The 23,624-nt window shown below is 35.6% G+C and overlaps 3 protein-coding genes across 3 annotated transcripts; 2 read left to right on the top strand and 1 right to left on the bottom strand.

Annotated features, from left to right (window-relative positions):
* The first annotated feature begins 715 nt into the window (after positions 1-715).
* On the top strand, positions 716-5,559 carry bglap (bone gamma-carboxyglutamate (gla) protein). Its single transcript, XM_059348695.1, has 5 exons — positions 716-760; positions 1,763-1,891; positions 2,467-2,511; positions 5,129-5,213; positions 5,313-5,559. The coding sequence occupies exons 2-5, from the start codon at positions 1,834-1,836 to the stop codon at positions 5,413-5,415; spliced, it is 291 nt and encodes a 96-aa protein (XP_059204678.1). The 5' UTR covers positions 716-760; positions 1,763-1,833; the 3' UTR covers positions 5,416-5,559.
* A 3,680-nt stretch (positions 5,560-9,239) lies between these two features.
* LOC131983931 (pleckstrin homology domain-containing family F member 2-like) lies at positions 9,240-10,605 on the top strand. The gene is made up of 2 exons (XM_059348771.1): positions 9,240-9,638; positions 9,799-10,605. The coding sequence occupies exons 1-2, from the start codon at positions 9,392-9,394 to the stop codon at positions 10,389-10,391; spliced, it is 840 nt and encodes a 279-aa protein (XP_059204754.1). The 5' UTR covers positions 9,240-9,391; the 3' UTR covers positions 10,392-10,605.
* Positions 10,606-16,642: 6,037 nt separating this feature from the next.
* Positions 16,643-22,679, bottom strand: LOC131982589 (peroxynitrite isomerase THAP4-like). Its single transcript, XM_059347088.1, has 3 exons — positions 22,464-22,679; positions 19,884-20,016; positions 16,643-18,131 (listed from the first exon to the last, which is right to left on the bottom strand). Exons 1-3 carry the CDS (start codon positions 22,526-22,528, stop codon positions 17,226-17,228), a joined length of 1,104 nt encoding a protein of 367 aa, XP_059203071.1. The 5' UTR covers positions 22,529-22,679; the 3' UTR covers positions 16,643-17,225.
* Between the last annotated feature and the right edge of the window lie 945 nt (positions 22,680-23,624).

Genomic DNA, 23,624 nt, shown 5'->3' on the forward strand with positions numbered 1-23,624 from the left:
TACACTTGTGAGTTACATACATTCATTTAAAAAATGTCAAACATGGACTCCAGATACGGCCATTGTTGGTCTGGTGGTGGAAAAATTGTTTGTATCTGCTGTCTGTACCCATGCAGGTCTTTCTGTGGGTGCACAGTACTACAGGACACCCCCTCTAAACCGTTGCCTATCAAAGTTGAGGCACAAAGAGTTTTAGGTTAGATTTACGCACCAAAACTACATGGTGAGGTTTAGGAAAAAGTTAAGGGGTTGTTGTGTAGCACTGAGGTCAAGCAGCAAATTCTAAACCTGAATAGTGAAGCCATGGGCTAGCAGTGGGGAAAACCCTACTGGTTGCAACAACAAAAAAAGAGTATAGAAATCTATGAAAAAATTACCTACTTCTCACTTGATTTATTTACTCAGTAAACATGTTCTAAACAAGTTCATGGACTTCAATACAACATGATGTTCATTTTTTAAATCATGGTCCCATTTGGAGTAAAATAGGCCTTTAGGCCATGGCTACCGTCTGATTGGCTGTTGGCTAGCACAGTGCACTGTGTGTTTTTGCTTTTTTTTATTTTATTTGACCCATTCACACTTAAACTATGACATTCTAGTCACTTAAAAACTGGCTCCTGATCCCTTCCGCACATGTACCGGCAACAAAAAAAGCAATATGGCGACAGCTAAAATGCAGAACTCGCAGCACCAACACTCAAGTCCACAAACCTGCTAATATTATGCAAGCTGCCTTCAAATGGAACTTGTGAAACTCGTAAGTACGACATTGGGTGGTCATGTAGATGAGATGCTTGCTGAGCTAGTGAACAGGCATTATAATGTTAACGCAGTGCCTCTGTAGCACCAGTGCTATAAGCAAAAAAAGGTTAATGTACAACCCTGTACTGTATATATCAGTGTTGAACATAACGTCCCAACAGGCCATTATGAACCTATATTATTTTAATCTTTGTAGCATTTTGTGAATGGGCAGCCTCTCCGCGGAGGTATTGCTCCAAAAACACTCGCTAAAACAGTGTCTATCTGCTCCATGGCTGCGGACGGTCCTGGAAGCTTGACGGACATAGCAACAGTAACTAAGGGGCGGAGCTTTTGCAAACGGTCAATTGCTAAAGCGTAAGAGCCATCTGGCACATTTTCCTCATAACACTACAGGGGAATATATATATATATATATATATATATATATATATATATATATATATATATATAATATATAAACTCACCATTCACCAGAAAACTAACATCCCTGGCCTCCAGCAACAGTCCACTGTCTGAGTTAGATCCTTCTCTCAGTTTGAACTTTGACTGGTGGGTATAGGAGGAATAGTTTATTGATTGTTTTTTCTCCTGTGACGAACATAGCATATGGCCTATCACAGTTTAGAAAAGAAAAGAAAATCCATCCGCTGACACCAGGATATGCTTCAAAGTAACGAGCCTTCCTAGAAATGTTGAGGAGTAAAAGTAAAATAATTCTCTTTCAAATAAACTGGGGTAAATGTCTTCCACAAAAAACTAATAATACTCAACTACAGTACACAAAAATGTTCTTAAGTATAGTATTCAAGTAAATGTACTTCTCCACCCCTGGAAAACATTTACATAAAATCTATTTCTGCATAGGATTTTTGTGGAGGTGTATTCTACATCCATGTGGGTGTGTGATACTTGATTCCCTAACCAATCACATACCCATGTTATAGTGAGGGCCGCATCTATAAACCCACTGTGTATTTACGTATATATGTGTAAGACGAAGAAAGAAAGTGAGAGAAAAGTGTCAGAGCTGTTGAAGTCTCCGGTACTGAAGAAACAAGCTGAAAGATGAAGACTTTGGTCATCCTGGTTCTCTGCTCCCTGGCTGTCATCTGTCTGACCTCAGGTAAGAGCTGCAACATCACTATATGTTAGAAAATGTTCTTTGTGAAAGCTACAGTTTATGATTCAGGGTTCCTACATCTTTTCCAAAGTCAAATTCCAGCACTTTTTAGTTTTTCAAGGTACATTTTCAAGCTTATCCAGCACCTTACAGCTGTGATAAACTACATTTATATACAGTGTGTACTATATAGACAGTATATTGATTATTTAACTTCTTCATCCTATTAAATGACATGTTATTGTGATTGAATTCAATTGATGGGTGAGAAATTAATAGAAAATAATCAAGATTTTATGTTTTTAAAAATGTGCCACCTGTTTGTAAGTAGACTTGGCCTCCTGTATAACCTTAATTTTACTTCTCTTTTTTCAGTTTCAAGCACTGTATAAAAAAAATCCAAGCACTTTTCTAATCAAGTTTTCAAGTGTTTCAAGGATTTCCAGCTGCTGTAGGAACCCTGATAATTATATTAGTTTAAAAGTTTACTAAAGATCTAGTCAACTGATTAAGTAATTGCATGAAATAGTTACATTTCCTGGATCTAAAGTAATATAATAAAACAAACTTATTGACAGATGCTTCCACTGGCTCCCAGCCTGCTGACAACCCTGATCAGGAGGGTAAGATCATGATTCTTCAATATTGTTTTGGCTGTATCATGTATATTAATATAAAGAATAGAATAGAATAGAATAGAATAGAATGCAATAGAATAGAATAGAATAGATTGGAATATAATATAATAAAATAGAATAGAATAGAATAGAATAGAATAGGATAGAATTGAATAGGATAGGATATAATACAATAGGATGGAATAGAATGGAATAGGATAGAATAGAATATATATTAGATATATTAGAATGTGTATGATGATGATGTATGTACCAATAGTAACGAATAATAGATAGTAATAGTATAGAATAGTCATAATATTTACTAGTTTTACTTAATGAGTTGTATATCTGGCATTGATTTGTCTCACACATATATTTTATGAAATGTTTTCCATTTTGTTTTATTGATTATTTATTGAAAAGAAAAGAAAAGAAAAGAAAAGAAAAGAAAAGAAAAGAATAGAATAGAATAGAATAGAATAGAATAGAATAGAATAGAATAGAATGGAATAGGATATAATAGAATAGAATAGAATAGAATAGAACATAATAGAATGGAATAAGATACAATAGAATAAGATAGAATAGAATGGTATAGGACAGGATAGGGTAGAATAGAATAGAATAGAATAGAATAGAATGGAATAAGATAGAATAGAATAGAATAGAATAGAACAGAACAGAATAGAATAGAATGGATCTTTATTGTCATTGTAATGGGAATGTTTAGCAACTCTTTAGTGTGCAAGATAAAGTAGGGGAGATGGGGTTAGATGGGACATTTTCTCTCTCTCTGTCATATTTCTCTGCTATAATTTATGTCAGAATATTCTAACCAGTAGCAGATTAAAGGCTAGAGTCTCAGCTATAATCATTTAATTAAATATAATTATCTTTTTTAATGTGGACCTTTACAAATATTTTTTTTAAATATAGTCATGATTAAAGTCATGTTGTGTCCCCACATCACAGGGTTGGTTGGCACAATGTCAAAATTCAAGATTCACTGTATATTTTATATACACAGAAGAAACAAAATGCAGTTTCTCCACAGCTCCAATCAGTTCATTAAAAGACAGTAATACAGATTTAAAATCGTGCATCCCTAAAATAAAAACTTGCTATAGTTACAGTCAATATAAACAATTTGAACATCTAATTCAAAGAAGAATTAGAAAACATGTTTAATAGAATTCAATCTCATTTTTGATCAAACAGTGTTGTAAAATATTGCTATTCCATGTGAGCTTCAAAGGACCAGAAAATAGCTGTGTGCCCATGAACCCCTGTCTCCCCTACCAGTAAATAAGTAATAGAAAACTAGTTCAAGAAATAAGCGATAGCGCATAAAAATAAAGCAAAAATTATATACAAAGAAAGGCAATAAAAAGGAGATAACAAGACCTAAACAGTACAATGTTGCAGCATATATGATGGTGCACGCCTGCAAACTGGAAAAAATCAGAGATTTCCAGATTAAATAATAAAATGATAAACTGATTGCTCGTTTCATTTAAGACTAATCTGAATCCATGAATAAATGGAAAATAATGATAGACAGTTTAAACATATATTTCACTCTTCCACACGTTGTATAAATTCAATTTGAATCCATGTTTTACTTACAGTATAAGGATTTTTTAAACATGTTTAACATGAAGAGTTTCTCCTAATTTCTCCTAAAAAGTAGAGTAGTATATATGTATTTAAATTAGCTTTCATGTTTTCTACATTGTATCATATATTACATTTCAGTGAGGACTAGAATTCAAATATAAGAGAGAGTACAAATATAATTATAGACACATTTAATCCTGTAATAAATTAATTGTGTGGGAAGAGAACTTTTTATATAGATTCACTGATGTTGTTTAAATGTTTTATAATCACTGCACTTGAACCTAAAAATACAAGTACATTTTAATCTAAAAGTACAGCATGCACTGTAAAAAATGTCTGTAGATTTTACAGTGAAAAACTGCTAAACCATGACAGTAAAAGACCGTAAAATGATAAATGGGTTAATTCAGTTTCAGTAACAATGAAACACCATAGATGTATATATATGTGTGTATATATCAGCCAAAACAGTATTATTATTTTTTACAGTTCTTAAAAAAAAACATTATTCCACTGTAAAATACTCTGGAACTGTGTGTGTGTAACAAAAATATACTGTAATACATATACAAGCTATCACTGTAATTTTTGCTTCTTTTTTTTTGTAAAAATACTTTTTCTCACTGTTAAATGTACTAAACACCATATCTCTAACAAAAAAAGATGTAATATTTGATGGTAAAATCTTTAATTTATTTATAAGTATTTTCTTGTCAATTATATGGCAGTAGTAGGTAAAAAATGGAATAAAATGGCAATCTTAAATGTGAAATCAACAGTGTCAATATCTTTTTACCCTAATATTAAAAGAAGCTCCTTGTATTTATTACATTAAAGTTCTGGCAACCACAGCTGCTGGATTTTTACCATAAAAACAAAGTTGTTGTTTTTTTACAGTGTTTTTGATTAAGATACCCACATATATTTTATGTTGTCTGATTGATAGACATCTTGTGCATTTACACAAAGTGATGTAGGCTATAATGTGCATGATGTGCAGGTCTGTTTGTGGAGAGGGACCAGGCTGCCACTGTGGTGAGGCAGAAGAGAGCTCCTGGACAGTTGTCCCTGACCCAGCTCGAGAGGTATTTCACATCATTCAACAGCATAGTTACAGTATCTAACATAGTCTATTATCTGTTGCCTCTCTGTGATCATTCTCCTCCCTCTCTCTCTCCACTCAGCCTGAGAGAAGTGTGTGAGCTCCACATGGGCTGTGAGGACATGATGGACACACAGGGAATCATCGCCGCCTATACCGCCTACTACGGACCAATCCCCTATTAAAAAGCTGAACCCTGACAATTTGCTTTGCAGTTAAGCCGGAAAAGCATGAGTAAACATTTTCAAATAGAGTTAAAAAGTTGTTACACAAATTTTAAAAGTTAGTCTCAACAATTCCATAATTGCATTTGTAGTATTTGTAAAATTACATTGAGTAGTGTGATGACATTCAATAAAATAAATAAAAATGAATAAATGAAACTTTGCTGCAGGTACTCTTTTTTTTTTTTTTTTTTAATCTGTGACCAGTGGTGGAAGAAGTATCATCTATCTATCTATCTATCTATCTATCTATCTATCTATCTATCTATCTATCTATCTATCTATCTATCTATCTATCTATTTATCTATCTATCTATCTATCTGTCTGTCTGTCTGTCTGTCTGTCTGTCTGTCTGTCTGTCTGTCTGTCTGTCTATCTGTCTATCTGTCTGTCTGTCTGTCTGTCTGTCTGTCTGTCTGTCTATCCTGAATTTGTTTTTTTAACTCACTTCTTTATTTCACATGAGGTGACAAACACACATACACACAACACACACATTAAGAACACACATAAGGAGATTATATTACAGTTTCAGTTCTAACATATAAAGATGTGATATGATATGAGCAACATGTATCCATAACTACATACATTTACTGAACAACTAAAGTGGAAAAAACTAATTAAAAAAAACTAAAGTTCTGCCATTGTCTGTATTACTGGTAGCCATCTTTATTTAAACCTGTCTGATTTAAGCTGTAACCTTGCTGTGATTTTCTCCATGTTAAACATGTTTTACTTTTTCTCTCCATTCCGTTAAACTGGAGAGTTGTGGCTTTAACTAAGAGGCTGTAATTGTTTGTTTTTAAGTAAAGTTTTGAACTAAATTTACTTTGCTATATTCCACCACTTCTTGCTTCTCTGAATATTACACATTAAACATTCACTTACTAATAGAACTGTTTTGACAAATTTTGGCCACTAGATGTCGCTGATAAACAGGATAATGACTAAAATGTTACTAATGATCAAGTCTTTATTGGACAACAAGAGTGACACACTTAATGCCAATCCAATCCAGAATAAATGAGATACACATTGAAACATTGAAACAATACAAGAAGAGAAACAAACTAACAAAACAACAGAGAAATGCAAAACAACCACAAAAAGACACAAAACTGCAGAAAAAGACACAAAATAGCTCCAAAATGACATCAGAAATAAAATAAAAAGACACAAAATAACCAAAAAGACATCAAAATACTTTTTTTAAAAAAGATACAGCGTTACTTAAAAGGTACACAAAATGGTAAAATACATATATTTTTAAGAGGCATTTAATGACAAAAAAATTATACACCAAACACCTGCAAAGAGAAATGGAAAAATGCATAACAGCGATCCACGTCACAAACATTTGCTGTGTGTGTTTCCCCTATGGAGAAGAGGTGGTGGGGCCTTTTGCATGTCTGTGCCCAGGGGCCCATTGTTTTATTATCTACCTATGAATCCAACACATCAGACAGCTCAAGAACTCTGCAGCACATTTTGTAGTGACCCGAGACTCATTTTTCTTGCCTGACTGCTTCTTGTAAACTGTGTATCTGTATTGTTGCAGCTCTCCGTTGTGCAGCCAGGCTCTGTGTGATCTTTGCCTTGATGTTTACAGCACCAGAGTATCTAGTTAGACAAGTTTATGATGAACTTTGTTCTCCTATTGTCTGTGCAATTCTGCACTTTATCTTCACTTTGTCATCCTTTTGGGTTTGTTTGTTTTTTTCACTTGTGCAAAAAGACATACATATAATGGTGATGGGGCAAACATAATAGACAATCTGTAACTACACCGGTCCAACGAAATGAATGGCCACGATTCATACAGATGTCTTGAAGGTTTATTTTCTCAGCAGACACTGTGAAAACTACAATAAATAAAGGCATACAAGTTTGAAAACACATGCAACTCCCACTCACTGTTAAGTATCATTGTAATGTCCGAAGCACATAGGCACAACAGAAATGGCTGGAATAAATGAACTTCAAATACATCACAATATCCAGAATAGGGCACATTAAGAGCGTTTTTTCAAACCTTTTAAACATCTTATTTATTGCATTTTAATCACTTTTTAATGACTTTATGAACTTGAATGATTATGAATTTGAATGAAACAAAAACAAGCACAAATAAACTGTCTCAGAGACATGTTACACAATCTATATAAAACTGTTTGATGTCAGTTATGGTTATGTCATTTGCACAAAATAAAGCTTGGTTAGTTTAGAAGATTGACACCACTGTCATGTGTATGATCAAGACGTAACTAGCCTAACTTAGCTTTGCCCAAAGACTTGAAACAGTAATGACTGCTATTTTTGTATTAAGCTAAGCTAATCGGATGCTTGCTGTAGCTTCTTATTTACAGTTCAAAACATGTACAAACAGCCAGTAAATACAAAAAATGACTTCAAAGAGACACAAAACAGCTCAATAAGCTAAGCTAACATCTGTTAGCTGTAGCTTAATTTTAACAGTAAATAAATGAGACAAATATCATAACTCTCAGCTAGAAAGTGAATAAGAGTAACAAAAATATTAAACTATTGTGTTAATGTTCTTGACAGTGATTTTACACTTTTTTTTAGAAATTCATTTTAATTTATATAGCCTGAGTAATGCTTAATAACCACATTATGAACTGACTAACTAAGCTTTATGTTGTCAAAATTATAAAGAAATGATTTATGTTTTGCTAGTGAAGTAACTATAATAAAATGTTGTTTGAATAGTTGTTCAGCTGGGACTTTACTCGTAGGGAGTTCCCCTAGCTTTACCTCAATAGGGAGGGGAAAATGCCAAAACCTCTTTCCTCTTTCAAACTTTTTGGAATTCCCTTTGGATTCTGTCATCCATGCATGCATTTACTAGACATTGCATCACTGTTGATGAGAAAATGTGTTTTTTGTGTGTGCCTGATTTGCATATTGTCTGCAGAGTGTTTGTAGCATGTGAGTAACAAACACAAGTTGGCAGCAAAGTCTGTTTAGAGTTCAACTGCTGGCTGAGCGGCTCAACCAGTCCCACATTATCCCGCATGTCAGATATTGAACCTTTAACACTAGTGTTGTCAGGAATGCTTTTCTTCATAGTGTAAGAACGTCTCTTGTGACACATTTATATTGTAGATTGACACCAAATATCGAGCTTATATTTAGAATGTGAATTTTAATGCATTCAATAATTGTCTACAAAACTGATGATATTCCAATCCGCCTCAGCTGTACTTTGTGTTGTATGGTTGGCAAATGATCCAACACGGTGAATATGATAAACATCAACCCGGCTTAACATCAGAAGTTGGCATTTAGCTCAATACAAGTTTCTAAGTAGGCCTACAGCTTCTCAGAGCGACTATCATGGCTGTAGATTGGTGATGCTCAACTTGTGCAACCATTTCTTTATTTACAACGTTGATTCAGACTGGGAATTAATTATGCACCATGTAGGTAGGCTAAATAAGGTGCCAGGTTAAAAAATTAAAATATCAGCAGAGCAAGTACTCATTATGCAGAACAGTCCCTGTCAGTGTTATTAGATCATTATTAACATGAAGGCCATCATGTCTGCAGATGAGTAAAAATTTGATATTTTCTCTGAAATGTTCTACAATGGAAGTATAAAGTAGTGCAAAAATGTTTAAACTAAAACACAAGTTTCTCAAAGTTACCCCCATTATTGTTTGCACTAGATTTCAGTAATTTTCTTTATAACTTTAAAACCATACATGTATATCTCAAATAAATAGAATTATAAATATAGTTCAACATGCTGCCCCAGCCCCACGCCTCTTTCACTCTCTGTGTGTCTCTCTCTCCTTCTTCTATTTCTTGTATAACTTGTTTGTCTTGAGTTGAAACTTGGGCAGTCTCATTGCGTCACCAGCCCTATAAGACTGGGACACAGTCAGGACACACAACAGGACACATATCACCATGATGGACCTGTTAACGTTTGAGAGGGAGAACCGTGAGCGTGTCCAGGCAGTGGAGAACTCCTTTGGTCCAGGAGGGAGTTCCCTATCCAAGCCAGGTCGGGTTCTGATGGGACAGGGCCGTCTGATCAAGCAGGGTCGTCGAAAGCCTGCGCCAAAGGTTTTTTTCCTCTTCAACGATGTGCTGGTGTACGGCAGCATCATCCTGAACAACCGCTGGTACAAAAACCCAAAGGTCATCCCTCTAGGTGAGCAACTCATGCGAACATTTAAAATGTGCCCTGAAGATAAAGATAATAATCAGTTTCTCCAAATACCAGCTACTTTTGTGTTGAATATATTGTATTCCATTCACTTCCATGCACTTTTTGCACTGTTACCAATATGTCATCTTCACTGTCTTTTCAGAGGACATCCAGCTGGAGGACATGGAGGACGGTGTGGCATTGAGCAACCAATGGCTGATCCGTACACCCCGCAAGTCCTTTTTTGTGTCTGCCCCTTCATTCGAAGAGAAGCGGTCCTGGATGAACCACATCGAAGACTGCCGGTCAAACCTGCTGGAGGGCGGGAGCAGCCGGCAGGGTGGCTCCACCTTTGCCGTTGCCTGGATACCAGACCAGGCCGCCTTCAAATGCATGCGCTGCTTCAACAAGTTCAGCCCGACTAACCGGCGACACCACTGCCGAAAATGTGGCTTTTTGGTCTGCAATGCTTGCTCCAAGACGCGAGAAGTGATCGGCAACATTCACCCCACCAAGAGGCAGAGGGTCTGCAGTCTCTGCCACACCAGGAACAAGGGAGAGGACATGTCCTGTCTGGAGGGGGACAGCACCCCACGCAAGAACAGCTCAGAGGAGGACTATGAAGCAGCATCCAGCGATGAAGAGGAAAGGACAAATACCTTTGTTGAAAGCCGCTGGCTGGACTCCCAGATGAACACCTGGGGACAGACGGACACATATGTTTACCCAAGACCAGTGCAACAGCAGCCCGAATAAACCACATCAACACAGTTACAGTCTGTCAGATGTGTTCACCATCATTATTAAACAATGAATTGTATTATGAAGACAGTTGCACTTTTGAATGGATTAAGTCGACACAAATGTGATCTAGTTAAATGTAACCAAAACTAATCTTTAATTATGCATTGTATTTGTAGTTACAAATTACAATTAATTACAGTTGTCATTACTGCACTTTTTATACTGTTCTTGATTCAATGTAAAACTTGGAGTCATGAAGCACCTTTATTTTTTACAGTGTAACTGTTATTTGAAGTCAGAGGGTTTTGAGGGTGAAACTCAGTCTATGTTTACATGAAATATTATGTGCACTTTTATTTTTGCTTTTGTAATGATCTTTAAAAGATAAAATAAAGTACTTACAAAATGGGTAAAATTTGTGTCTGTTGTGATTATTAAGTGATGGTGGAGGTACCAGTAGTACATCTGATAGACTTTTCTCCCCCAATAAAAATCTGTTTAAATCACTGTCAAATTAAGGTTATTGTTAGGGAGCTCCAATGTGTTATCAGATAAATTAATAATTATTGACACTTATAAATACTTTTTTTTTCAAAATATTTTTATTGTCAATCTTCAAAGTAACAAATAACATACATACACAAATAATAATAATGATAATAATAAAAAAGGAAATAAATAAAAACTTGACACAAACTATGACATGTCAAAACAAAGTATACACAATATAATGTCGGAGTTGAATGTCCACTTGAGTGCATCAGAGTTGAATATCCACTTAAGTGTATCAAATGTCACAATAGGTACTCTTCAAGAATACATGATAATAATAATAATAATAATAATAATAATAATAATAATAATAATAATAATAATAATAATAATAGTAAAAAAAATAAAAAAAATAAAAAATAGATAAATAAAGAAAGAAACAAGACAAAAAATAAATAAATAAGAACTTGACACATACCATAACATGTCAAAACAAATTACACACAAAGAGGCACAATATAATGTAAAATATGTCAGAATAGATACTCTTTAGGGGGGCTAACTACAGTTCCAAGTGCTCCAGGATAGCTCTCCATACACCATAGAATTTCTGTAAGTTTTTTTTATTTTTTATAAATCTGTTTATTGAAACACATCACATCATGTTACATGACCTTTACAAATAGATGCATGATTGTTTTTCCTTTTCCCTCAAATAAACAAACATACAAACAAACAAACAAACAAACAAACAAACAAACAAACAAACAAACAAACAAGTAGAAAACATACAAAACATTATCACACCCCCCACCCCAGTTGCTCTTCCTTTTTCAAACAGAATATCTCATCAACCACCTTACATTTGTACATTCATATTGATGTAAGAGCACAGCTGGACAAAAAGAAAAAAACATTTTTTTTTTAAAAGTAAAAAAAAAAAAAAAAAAAAAAGTGAATTTCTACAACGTAGGAGTTGTAGCTTTATTATCAAAATATGAGATAAGAAGCTGCCATGTTGTATAGAATTTCTCAGTTGACCCATGGAGTGAAAATTTGATTTTTTTTTCTAATTTAAGGAATGACATTAGGTCAGTCTGCCAAGATTGTTCTGCTGGGGGTTTAGGCAACTTCCAGTGTAGAAGGATATGCCTGCGGACAATCAGAGAGGCAAAAGCTAAAACATTTGATGTCTGCTTACTGAATTCTGAGAATTTCTGTAAGTTGCCAGATATCTCGTATCTCAGTTTTTCAGTGTGGAGGATTCCTACCAGCTCCTTCAGCCAGGTTTCCAACTTAGATGGTGAGTCAGATATCCACATTTTTAAAATGCATCTCTTCGCTATGACATAACCATAAGCCACCACCGTAGTAACATTTCAACCCATGTTGTCCAAAGTGTTTCCAAGTAAAATGGTTTCAGGATCAGGGTCCAGGTTTACTTTAAGTGCATGGGAGTACCATCTGAAAATCGAACACCAGAAATTATGAATCTCAGGGCATAGCCAAAATTGGTGTGCAAGTGTGCTATCTGGTTTCTTGCACCTTTCACACAGGGGAGAAGTTTGAGGGAAGATTTTATGCAGCTTAACCTTTGAATAGTGTAACCTGTGTATTACCTTGAATTGAATCAACTACAGTTAACTACCATTAACTGAGCAATGGTATATGTCATTTAAAGCTTGTTTCCATATGTCATCTTGAATCGTCATGTTAAGATCAGCCTCCCACATTTGTTTAAATTTAATAGCAGGTTGTGCAAGTTTGTGAGAGAAAGTACAAACCAATTTTGAAATTAAACGTTTAGCTTCTGGTGGGCCGAGTGAGAGCTTAAAAATAGCATTTTCTTCTGGCAAGGAGTCAGATGGTGAAATATTTTGTCTTATGTAATGACGTAACTGTAAATACCTAAAGAAGTTTGATTTTGGCAGATCATATTTTTTTGTAAAAATTCAAATGAACACAGACGTTTATTAACATAGAGATCTTTTATGGACCCTATTCCTTTCCTACTCCACTCGTTAAAAACTGCATCTGTGTTTGAAGGAAGAAAGGCATGGTTATGCCATAAAGGGGCGTGCATTGATGTCTTTGGAAGATCACAGAATTTTCTGATCTGCATCCAAATTTTTTGAGCATTAGATATTGTGTAATGCTCTCCCTTGCAAGAGGCACTCAGCCTTGGTGTTTTTTGGGGTAGACTTTGTTCCATTGTTTATGAATACATTTGTAAAATATATACATTTAACAATATTTTGCAAAATAATTTAGGAAATAATTAAACTCAACTAATGATTATGAAATGTTATTTAATCTTTCTTATTTTAATCTTTCTTATTTAAAAAAAAAAAAAGAGTTTAAAGAGGACTTCATTCTTATTTCAAACAAATTTGGCAATTTTAGTGCCAACAAGCGGCAACATCCGGGTCCAAAAAGCAAAGTCAACGCAGAAGGGCCTTAAACTTGTATATTTTCTAATGGCCAGCAGGGGGCGACTCCACTGGTTGAAAATTAAATTCTGACTGTCTAGAAGTCTATGACAAAATGGCCCTCCTTTTCACTTGATTTATTACCGCAGCAAACATTTTTTTAATGAGTCTATGGTCTCATATGTTGAATTGACAGGTCGCAGTGTCTACTTTCATTTTGGTTGCCTAAAAAAATAATTTTTCAGCATTTGGTTGAACTGAGTAGTCAGCTGTTCATTTTGAATTATGGGTACACTTTGCTAACAAAGCTAGCTAGCTATCACGAGTGTTAGCTGGTACATTAGTTTCTTCCTGGCTGAATGTGCTGACTCCAAAAGACCAAGATGGCAACAGCTAAGAAGCTAAACGCTTCCGGTAGTCCACAAACCAATAGATGACATCATTTTTTCCAAAGGGGGTCCTATGTTCCCCTGTAGCAATACATACTGGGGAGCATCGGACCCTTTTTCTGAAAAAGGGTCCTATGTTCCCTGCAATCTATCAATCTTTACGGTAGACTCTCAGCATGGCCAGCATGCAGGCCTACCGTCACATGGCCCACCTTAGCACAGCAACTACTTTCTGGTTACTTTGCAGTTTTTTTTTTGCTTTTTAAATCTAGGATTACTCATGTCTAGCATCGAGGCTTAGCTTTTTCCTGTTAGGGTTAGGTTATTTGCATATGCGCGTCAAACAGCCCGTAGGCCTACATAGGCCTATTTGCCATTGAATTTGCAGTAATGGTGGAAAAAGTAACAGACCGGGGAACATAGGACCCTTTTTGTGAAAAGCGGGGAAAAGGGTCCTACGTTCCCCAGTCTCATACAAAGAGGGGAACATAGGACCCGGGGAACATAGACTCTCGATTAGCCCAGTTAGCTCATACTACAACTTGTTCTTGGCTCATGTAAATTTTAATTACATTGTCCCAGGAGGTAACTGCGTGGTTGTCACTTTATAATGACAGGAATCCGATCAACTATAGCAATTACATTTTATTGTGAAGGGAAGACCCACTACAACGTAAGTGAATTTAATTGTATGTAATTAATTGCACATTACTGCAATTGGTTTAAAAGTCTCCTCTCTTTGTACATGTACTAGTGGTATGCATTATTACGGATGGTGAGGGTGATTATTTCATGCATACTTGTGTGGGGAAGTGTGTTTTTGTGAGGTGAAGAAAAGTTAAGGTGTTTCCTGCTGGGAGTTGGTTTGCCAGTAAAGGAAAGTGGTGTAGTGATTGATGATAAAAATGTCTGAGGTCATCTCATGAAAAATATTTGTCAGTAAGCTCGCAATGAATATGTCAGCAAACTTGATATTAACGCCTGAGGTCACCCACTCGCAATCACTGTCTTTGCTTTCGATGCAAATATTGATGACCTTTTACTCAAGTTTATATTTGACTTTTATGTAACTGTAATTCAAATGAATTTCTTTGTTATTATGGGCGAGTCGTTTCCTCGAATATAGTGTCAAACCTGTTTAACTGCTACACATAACAAGGAAATGTTACCTATATTTACCTGCGGAAAGCACCTTTAAGCTTTGTTTTGCATCTATCAAATTGTTCAATAGTGCTATTTTAATCTAAATATATATTTTTCTTTTTCTTCTTTTGTAATATGGTACCTTCTGTTTGTAATATGTTACACCTGCAGGATGAACTTGTTTGGTTATTATAAATTTAGTGAACCATCTCTGCTGTGTTGTGTCAACTGGAGCACTGCCAGCTACACTGCAAAAATGTAGGTGTTGTTTTTGGAGTCATCATGACATACTTCGGTATCTATATTTGAGGAGTATATACAACAATAATCCACTGATTCTCAGGTCTTTGTCTCAAGTCTGCACTGACAATGTGAAAGGTCCTTTTTATCCAATCACATGTTCTGTATCATACCTGGAAAACTATGCAATTAAAAAACTATCCAATTATGATAAATACACTTTCCACCCAAAACACATTGTCTAATCTAATTAAATGGGGCAGTAATAAATAGATAGAAATAGCATAAAATGAAGACATATCATTGTCTTTAGTGCTGAGGAGAATGGATCAAGTTTGACTGTCTGTAGCGACATCTGATGGCCAAAATATGGTATTGCACCATAGAGAAGGAGTAAATTCTGGACCTCATGATGAAACAATGAGTCAAAAATAAGCATTTGATGTTTATTCACTTGAAGATCATTCAAAATTTGTAGTTCATTCGATTTATTTTTACATCTCTTATTGTATGCATCATGTAAGCAGCTTTGCTTTGAAATTTTGTGTGCAGCCAAAAGGAAGAAAGTACTTATTCTGCAGAAAAACGGTCCCTGTAAGTGTTTTGTGATCGAATAAATAACTTTAAGAAGTAGGATAACTTTCTCAACTTATAAAGGAACATGTGATCCATCAGTTCATCACAAAAATGTATATTCAAAATCACCAAATTTGGAAATACATGGATTTCACTGGACAGGAAGGGTTAAAAATGTATTCTGAAAAGTAACTAAATTTGCCTGTGAGATGAAGTGAAGCCATTGTTTAAAGCTGCATGACATAGATAAACTCAAGTACATGTATTTGAAAGAGAGTGAAACAGAATTAATTTAAAATTTCAAAACCATTTTATTTGCTCATAACAACATTTTGAAATTTAACTTACAAACCAAAATTGAAGTGAACCATATTGTTCAACGCAAACCGTCCAGAGAATATTCGATCTGAATTGCCATCTTTGTTTAAACCAAGAAAAAAATTGGTATCTTATTTTCCATTTTTGGTTGCATTTATATACCAAAACAAACGGCTGACCAAAAACAAAACAAACATTTCACTTAAGTGCTGAAACAGAGAAAAAGTTGACTATATTCTAGAAAACAGTGAAAACCTGTTTCCCTCTGTGTGCAAAAGGGCATTTGGATTAATAACATAAAATGCATTAACAGTAACATTTCCATAAAGAACTCTTTGTTGTAAATCTCATAACTGTTTTGTTAAACCCTGCGAGAAACAGCAAGAAAATAACTAGTTTTATTTAGTCGATCACGTCCAACATAGTGTGCAGCAGTCAGAGAGAGTTCAGGGTTTGTTGCTGTTTCCCTGAGCAGGAGGCTGATGACCCAGACAGATCTGATCCCGAGGCACAGAGCCAGACCTGGGGTCACACAGCTCAACCACACGGCAGTGAGACATATTTTGCCACACCAGCAGATCCTTAATCACCCCTGAGACAAGTCCCATAAACCACCGGCCCAGTCCCAGCTTTTGATTCTCTCTTTGTGGAACATTTCCTACATTTCAAACAGTCCATTGATAGAAACTATGAGGATCGTCCAACAGGGCGTCTATGAAAAATAGAGAAAGCCAGTCCACCATGGCTATCTGTGCTGTCCAGTAAAATTAAACAGAGAACTTGAGAATTCCTCAACACACAAGACACAAGGTTGTTTTTAACCAGGATGTGCCTTTAAAAAGATAGGTAAAACCTATATCTGCCTATCTTTTTCAGCCTATGTTCAATATTTTCTAAGATATTTTTTCCCAGTTTTAACAGGCAAATATTTCATCCCCCAGACGAGATATTTAATCCCTCTTTTTTATATTCGGCCTCCAGTAAAACTAGCTTTCACTTCCTTCCTGACTGCTGAAACTTCCCTGAAGAGTTTAAGCTAAAACATTTCCGTCATCTTATTTGTTAACGAGAACGACAAGATCACTGGCATTACAGCCAATTTCAAAAACAATTTTTTAAACCCAGGAACATATAAACCAGAAAGGTGCATTCTTAATTTGCCCGACTGTCTCTTTTGCTTCCGTAATGCCAACATTGCTGAATCTCTGAGTAACAGTTGCTAAAGAGGGGAAGGCAGTTACAAACATGGAGGTAGGAGTTTAAAGCGGTTCCTGCCAATTTATAAATGCCCAACTTACGGTCGGCAGCTCTGTTTGATTCGTGTTTGATTTGTTCTTTTTGGAGGGTGACGCTCCTGCAGGGAGGCTTTTGTCAGGACGCTTGTTGCGCGGTGGTGTGAAATCAACATCACCCAACAGCCTTTTCAACTGTTTTTCATTCTGGTCCAACTTTTTTTGAAGCGCCCTTGTGAGAGTTTTCAAGGATTTAAGTCTTACTTGCATTCTCCTCGCGAGCTGACTCTTCATCTTTATCTTTTTGCGAGCGGCAACAAGCTTCGCCTGTAGTGAGCTGACTTGCAGCCTGAGCGTAGTGTTAATCTGTTGAGTCTCCATCTCAGCGATGCGGCTAGCAGTGCCCGGGGACATCGGCTGCTTTTTGGTGAAATAGTCATGATCACGCATCAGTAATTTGGGGTCTGTGCTCGTTGAGCCTTCAGTTTCATCATCAGAGGTGACCTCGTTATCATCAACATGCATATTAGCCTCATTAGTTCCAGCTTGGAGGTCACTGTCAGCAGCACTGGTCTCACTAGGCTCTTTCATCGCAAGAGCATATCTGTGATCAGTAGCACGAGTAAGTGAGTAAGGATTGGCAGGAATCTCTTCTTCTGGAACGACAGGACTCTCTAATTCTGGATCGGGGATTTCCACTTTTATAGCCAACACAGAGCACAAATGTAGATCAGGTCCGTCCGTCCCCTGAGGCTGGACAGGTGTGCTGGGTGAGGGGACTGAAGGGACAGAAGAAGGGACAGAAGTAGGGACTGAGCTGTCTTCTGCCCACCGTTTGTTCCCTGTTGTCCTGGGAAGGCTTTTCTTTATCATCAAATGTGGTGGAAAGTCAAAAATGGTGGGGATAGCGTTGTCCTTCAGCCTCCTCTTGCCCTGATGGGAATTACACAAAACATCAGTAGGTAGATTGTGACACATATCATAGTTTATTTAAGTAGAGACTTTTTGAGGGTGATTATAAGTAGCAGGTCAACAATAAATGCCACATAGAAGTGGTGTGCATCATCTGAAAGCTGGAATGAATCTGTAACATTGATTGGATAATAAAATCACAGTAAGACACCAAGACCTTGAGTAACACCTAGGGTTGTCACGATACTAAAATTTTCAACTAGATACCGATACTCAGGAAAATATTCGATACTCGATACCATTTTCGATACCACCAGGATAAAAACAAAGACCCCCAAATTTAACAGAAATATTTTTATTGACAAGAAAAATGCAACATGTTAAAATTAACAGCACCACAGGTTAAATATTTATAATAAAAAAACAGTTGCGCAAAAAGAAACTGCAACTATGATAACAAGCTTCAGATACTTGATACTTGAGTGAGTATAAATTGAGTATTGTATCTGGATACAACGTTTTAGTATCGATACTTTTTTGAGTATCGATACTTTTGACAATACCACCTAGTGGCACCATAGAAAAATCCATGCTGTGATTTGTTAACAAAAACGTTTGACATTTTTAAGATTTTTCCAAGAGTTGCATTTTTTAGCTAGTAAATGGCGAATACTTCTATTGGGTAAACTGCTGAGAAACCCACTTATTGTTATTATAGCTTGGAAAGCCACACGCCCTCTGAATGCTCTAGGTCTCTAGTTTGTGGTTGTAAATTGAGTGTTAATGGGGCTGTGAGGTCCCAACAGGTCATTTTATACAGTGGGGTCAAGTTTCAAAAAATGCTCTCACTATAATAAAATGCTGCTATGGGGACTTACATCATCACACATGAATAAAGTTGGTTTATTGAATCCACAATAGTCTCAGCTTTCCGGTCCTACCCAATTTATGCAATTCATAGACTGTTTAGGGACCCCAGTGTGCAGAAATATTCAAATACAATAGGTGAACATAATACTTTCATACGAAGGTTATAATAGTTTGGGATTTTTCATGAGTTTTAGTTTTAATTTCATTGTCAATTTTTGTTTTCAAATTCAGTTAGTTTTAATTAGTTTTTAGAGTGAGTTCGCTAGTTTTAATTAGTTTTTATTTTTTGGAAATGCTTAGTTTTAGTTTAGTTTTTTATTACTTTTAGTGTTAGTTTTAGTGTTTTGTAATGGGGTATTTGTTGGGTGCCAGATTCAATAAGGTCACAATAAATGTTTCCTTTATTTCCTTTGTCTGATCCATCTCAGCCCCAATAAGTTTATTAAGTCATAAAACCAGATAGATAGATAGATAGATAGATAGATAGATAGATAGATAGATAGATAGAAATAGATTTAATATCAACCAAAAAGGTTTATGTATGAAAAAAGTTGACAAAGACGAAAACGAAGGACATTTTCACTATAATTTTAGTTCGTTTTGTAACCACACAATACAGTTTCAGTTAGTTATTAATATATTATTAATATTATTATATATTATTTTATTTTATATTATATATTATTATATAATATTTATTAATATTATTATTAAAAAAGCTTTCAGTGAACGAAAAATGTTTTTTCAATTCTAGTTTTCATTATTCTGTTAGTTTTCGTTAACTAGAAATACCTTCATTCATACTACATGAGAAAGACTTCATGCCCCCAGACTGCATGGGATCAGCATAAAGTGGGCATGACTAAATATTGGTACATTTAGAAAATGTAACTGTTTAATTACCGCATTGTCCGTGAAGAACTGATCCTCCTCGAAATGCATACTGCACAGCCGAGACGATGTAGTTGGGGTCCAATTCAGTCGCCTCACGTTGATGGACCATCGCGACAACCTGTCATGATCCCGAAAAGGAAATCTGTTTGGGAAAAAAATGTACTGTTAAGTAATCCGACACTACCTTCCCAATCGATTTGTATATTAACAGTTTACACAAACAAGGCCCCAAATCTGCAAATGAAAATGAGAATTATGTTTTTAAGGTACAATGTGTGTAATGGGAGCATTACAGAGCATTTTCATTGTATTGCCTGTATTACATAATAAGTAGTTTTTTGTGGCCACAGTGTGTTGTTGTTTGTTGTTTTTGTCTATGTTGGAAAAAAGGTACAATGTACATTAATTAAGATGAGACTTAAGTTCATGATGTAAATTTGCCAGCTTGAGCCATCTTCAGCTAATTTTCATCTTTCATCCCTGGTGCATCTATATTTTTCCAGCCCACTTAAAAAAGAGAAAAACAATACTATAAAAATAAAAATGTGCAATCAGATTATACATGGTTGCTCTTTCCATGAAATGATTGTGACAATGTGATTTATTCTTTATTCGTATATCTTCTCAAAACTTTACTAATCAATCTCTTCCAAACATCACAATGAAAATGAAACAAGAAAGAGTGTGTTTGAAAACAAATTATTCAGACTTTATGGACGACTGTGCAGTTCATTCTTATGGATTACTTGACATTTTTTAATAATTCTTTAAAATATGACAAATATTTGAATGGTTGACAGGTTGGCAGTTAACGGTAACTATACTAGTAATTATTTATTATTATTATTATTTTATTTCATGATACTTCATGGATAGTGGCATTTTTTTTATTCCTTGTTTTAACACTGAAACTAGGGGTGTGCCATTTAAAAGATAATATATAATTGCGATTATTTTTGACTGATTTTGCGCTAGGATTCATGATGTTGGATGGATATAATATGATATTTTGCGCATAATTTTTCTCATTTCGTTGTAAAATATATTAAAATGCTCTCTACTAAACAATTCTATTTTATATATAAAAATATATTTTTAACAATACTAAATTGAGAAGGTATTTTTACACATATTTCAACTTAAGTATTGCACCTTCCTGCAATATGGATGTTGTACTAGTCTATATTGTGTTTGCTATTTAATGAACCGAGCAGCCCTAAATGAAAATGAAGGATAAACATTTTGAGTAAGTGCTGCTCTTGCATTTATTAGGCCTTTGATTTAAAAACAGCAGATATAAAAAGCAGCATGTTTTGAAAGTTTTGTTAACAGGTCAGTTCACAGACATGGTGCGCTGAGAAGAAAGATAACCGTCTTCTTTGCTTGGTGACATGACATGTATGCAATAAACTGACAAGTCAGCGGATTGAAAGGAGGCACTTCTGGAGAGTTCAACCTACATTCTGATTAAACCTCTGCTAGGGTATAAGAAGGGTTCAAGGGAAAGTAGACGGGTTCGGCCTTCATGAACTGACCAGCCTTTGTCATGTCAGGGACGTGTAGATTGAACCCAGAGACTCTGTAAACTGCACATTTCTTGACATATTGTAATAAAATGAAGGAGAACTCGGACGTCCCCTGCTCATCATTCCCCATCAAATTATCGGCGCAGAGAAATAGGTGAGGATTTACTGTTGGAATCAGATAATTTAATTTTAAAGGTTTCCTCAATGCATTTCTCAACAAGTGTAAATGCATTCTATTTGCCTTTTAAACGTTTTAGGCTGTATCTGCTGCATCTTTTCCTTAATATAGGGTAATAGTACTCAGATTGAATTACATTTTGTTTGCAAACCAAAGGAATGCATTAGTAATAACAAAAACTGCCATGTAATTTGCATTAATAACTGATTACATTTTGAAGTACTGAACTTACTTGATTGCAGCGTACTAACTTACAGCAATGTCTTGTAATGTAAGCATTGTAAAAATGTGTCAAAAAAACCAAGTAATGTAGATGATGGGAATGGCCATGCTCCCGCTAGGAGTAGTTGTTAGGAAAGAGAAGGGGTTCTGGAGAGTTTTCTGGGGTTGTGTGTGTGTGTGTGTGTGTGTGTGTGTGTGTGTGTAAACTCTTCCGCCCTACACCATGAGCAGTGTGAGCCTCCGTGAATGACAATAATGACTGAGCCACTCCTCGATAAAGTTTATCTGAGGACACTAAGTTGTTGAATGGTGTTCTTCAAGCAGAAGTTACCACACGATACACTTCAACACGGTCCCATGATGGAGCAGCAACTCAAAACAAATGTCGTTAGCTCACCCTTTTAACGTCAATTTTTATTGTTTCACCAAGCGTTGACTAAATAGCTAACGTACCATTACATTAATGAATGGGTTATAACACATCCAGGGTCTGTGGATAACACTATTTAGTCCAGTAGCGCCACATAGTTAGCATACAAAGCTATGTTCTCAGCTAACGGCTAGCTAGCTTGGTTAGCAAGATGCATCTATTGTCACGTTCACTGTGGTAGTGGGATGCTAATTTCGGCTAGCGAAAAACAGGCTTAAACAACGTCAACTTACCGGAAAAAACTAACACCCGAGTCCTTACTTTGTCTTTTATAACAACCGAACGCCGAGCACGACATTTTAAGCGACGGGAATGTTAGAATTAACTTTAATAAATTGAAAACACGAAGAGCTCTCCGCGTCCGAAAAATGAAGCCATTATGGAAGTGGTTCCAGTCTACAGGGGGCGACTCACTGGTTGCAAAAACATGTCAGATCGCAATTTTATACAGTCTATGGATCGCATTCAAGACTGTTTCAAAATCAGCTCACTCACACAGATTTATTACCGCTCCGCATGTCCCCTACTCCTGAGTTTATGGTTTCAATCGCTAGTTTCTAGTCTTTTTCAATACAGCATGAAGTTAATTTTGTAAATTACATCTCAGTTAGAGTAAAACCATAGAGTAAAACATGATAAAGCAGGGTATGATTTAGGGGAACCTTGTGATTGAGAAGCGTCTGTCACTGAGACCCGTCAATTAATTATGGTAGCAGAGCTGCTGGTTGTTTTACTGAAACTGCCTTGTCTTGCAAGAAAATGTTCATTACATTGCACATGGCCATACACTTAAAGGCTCAATTCGATGTCTAGAAAATTAATGAACAATCAATAATACACCCATGATCCAGACTGGGGGGAGAGCATTATTTTTGGTTAATTTCAATCAATCAATCAATCAATCAATCAATCAATCAGACTTTATTTGTATAGCACAATACAAGAGAGGTGCAACACAAAGTGCTTCACATAAAAAGGGGAAAGTAATAATAATAATAATTATAACAATAACAAAACATAGAAACAAGCAAACACCCTCCGCCCATCCCCAACCCTCAACCCTGACCCTCCATCCCATCAAAAACAAAGCATAAACTGAGGAAGCTCCATCTCAACGTGGAGCAGTGAGGAAACACTGGAGGCAGGTTAGAAATTAATAAGATTAAATACAATTAAAATAAAGTAAGATAAAATTAAATAAAAGTAAATAATAACAACAACAAAAAGTTTTTAACAAAGCTATATATATATATATTGAACACATATTGCTAGAATGGGATGATTAACCCATAAAACTCAAACTGTGAATACAAACTCTAAATTACTACGATACAAATGGATAAGCAGACAGTATACAACCCCAAGTAAGCTGCACCTTTTTAACCCAAATATCC

This window comes from Centropristis striata, chromosome 13, assembly GCF_030273125.1.
Source record: "Centropristis striata isolate RG_2023a ecotype Rhode Island chromosome 13, C.striata_1.0, whole genome shotgun sequence".
Taxonomy (NCBI): domain Eukaryota; kingdom Metazoa; phylum Chordata; class Actinopteri; order Perciformes; family Serranidae; genus Centropristis; species Centropristis striata.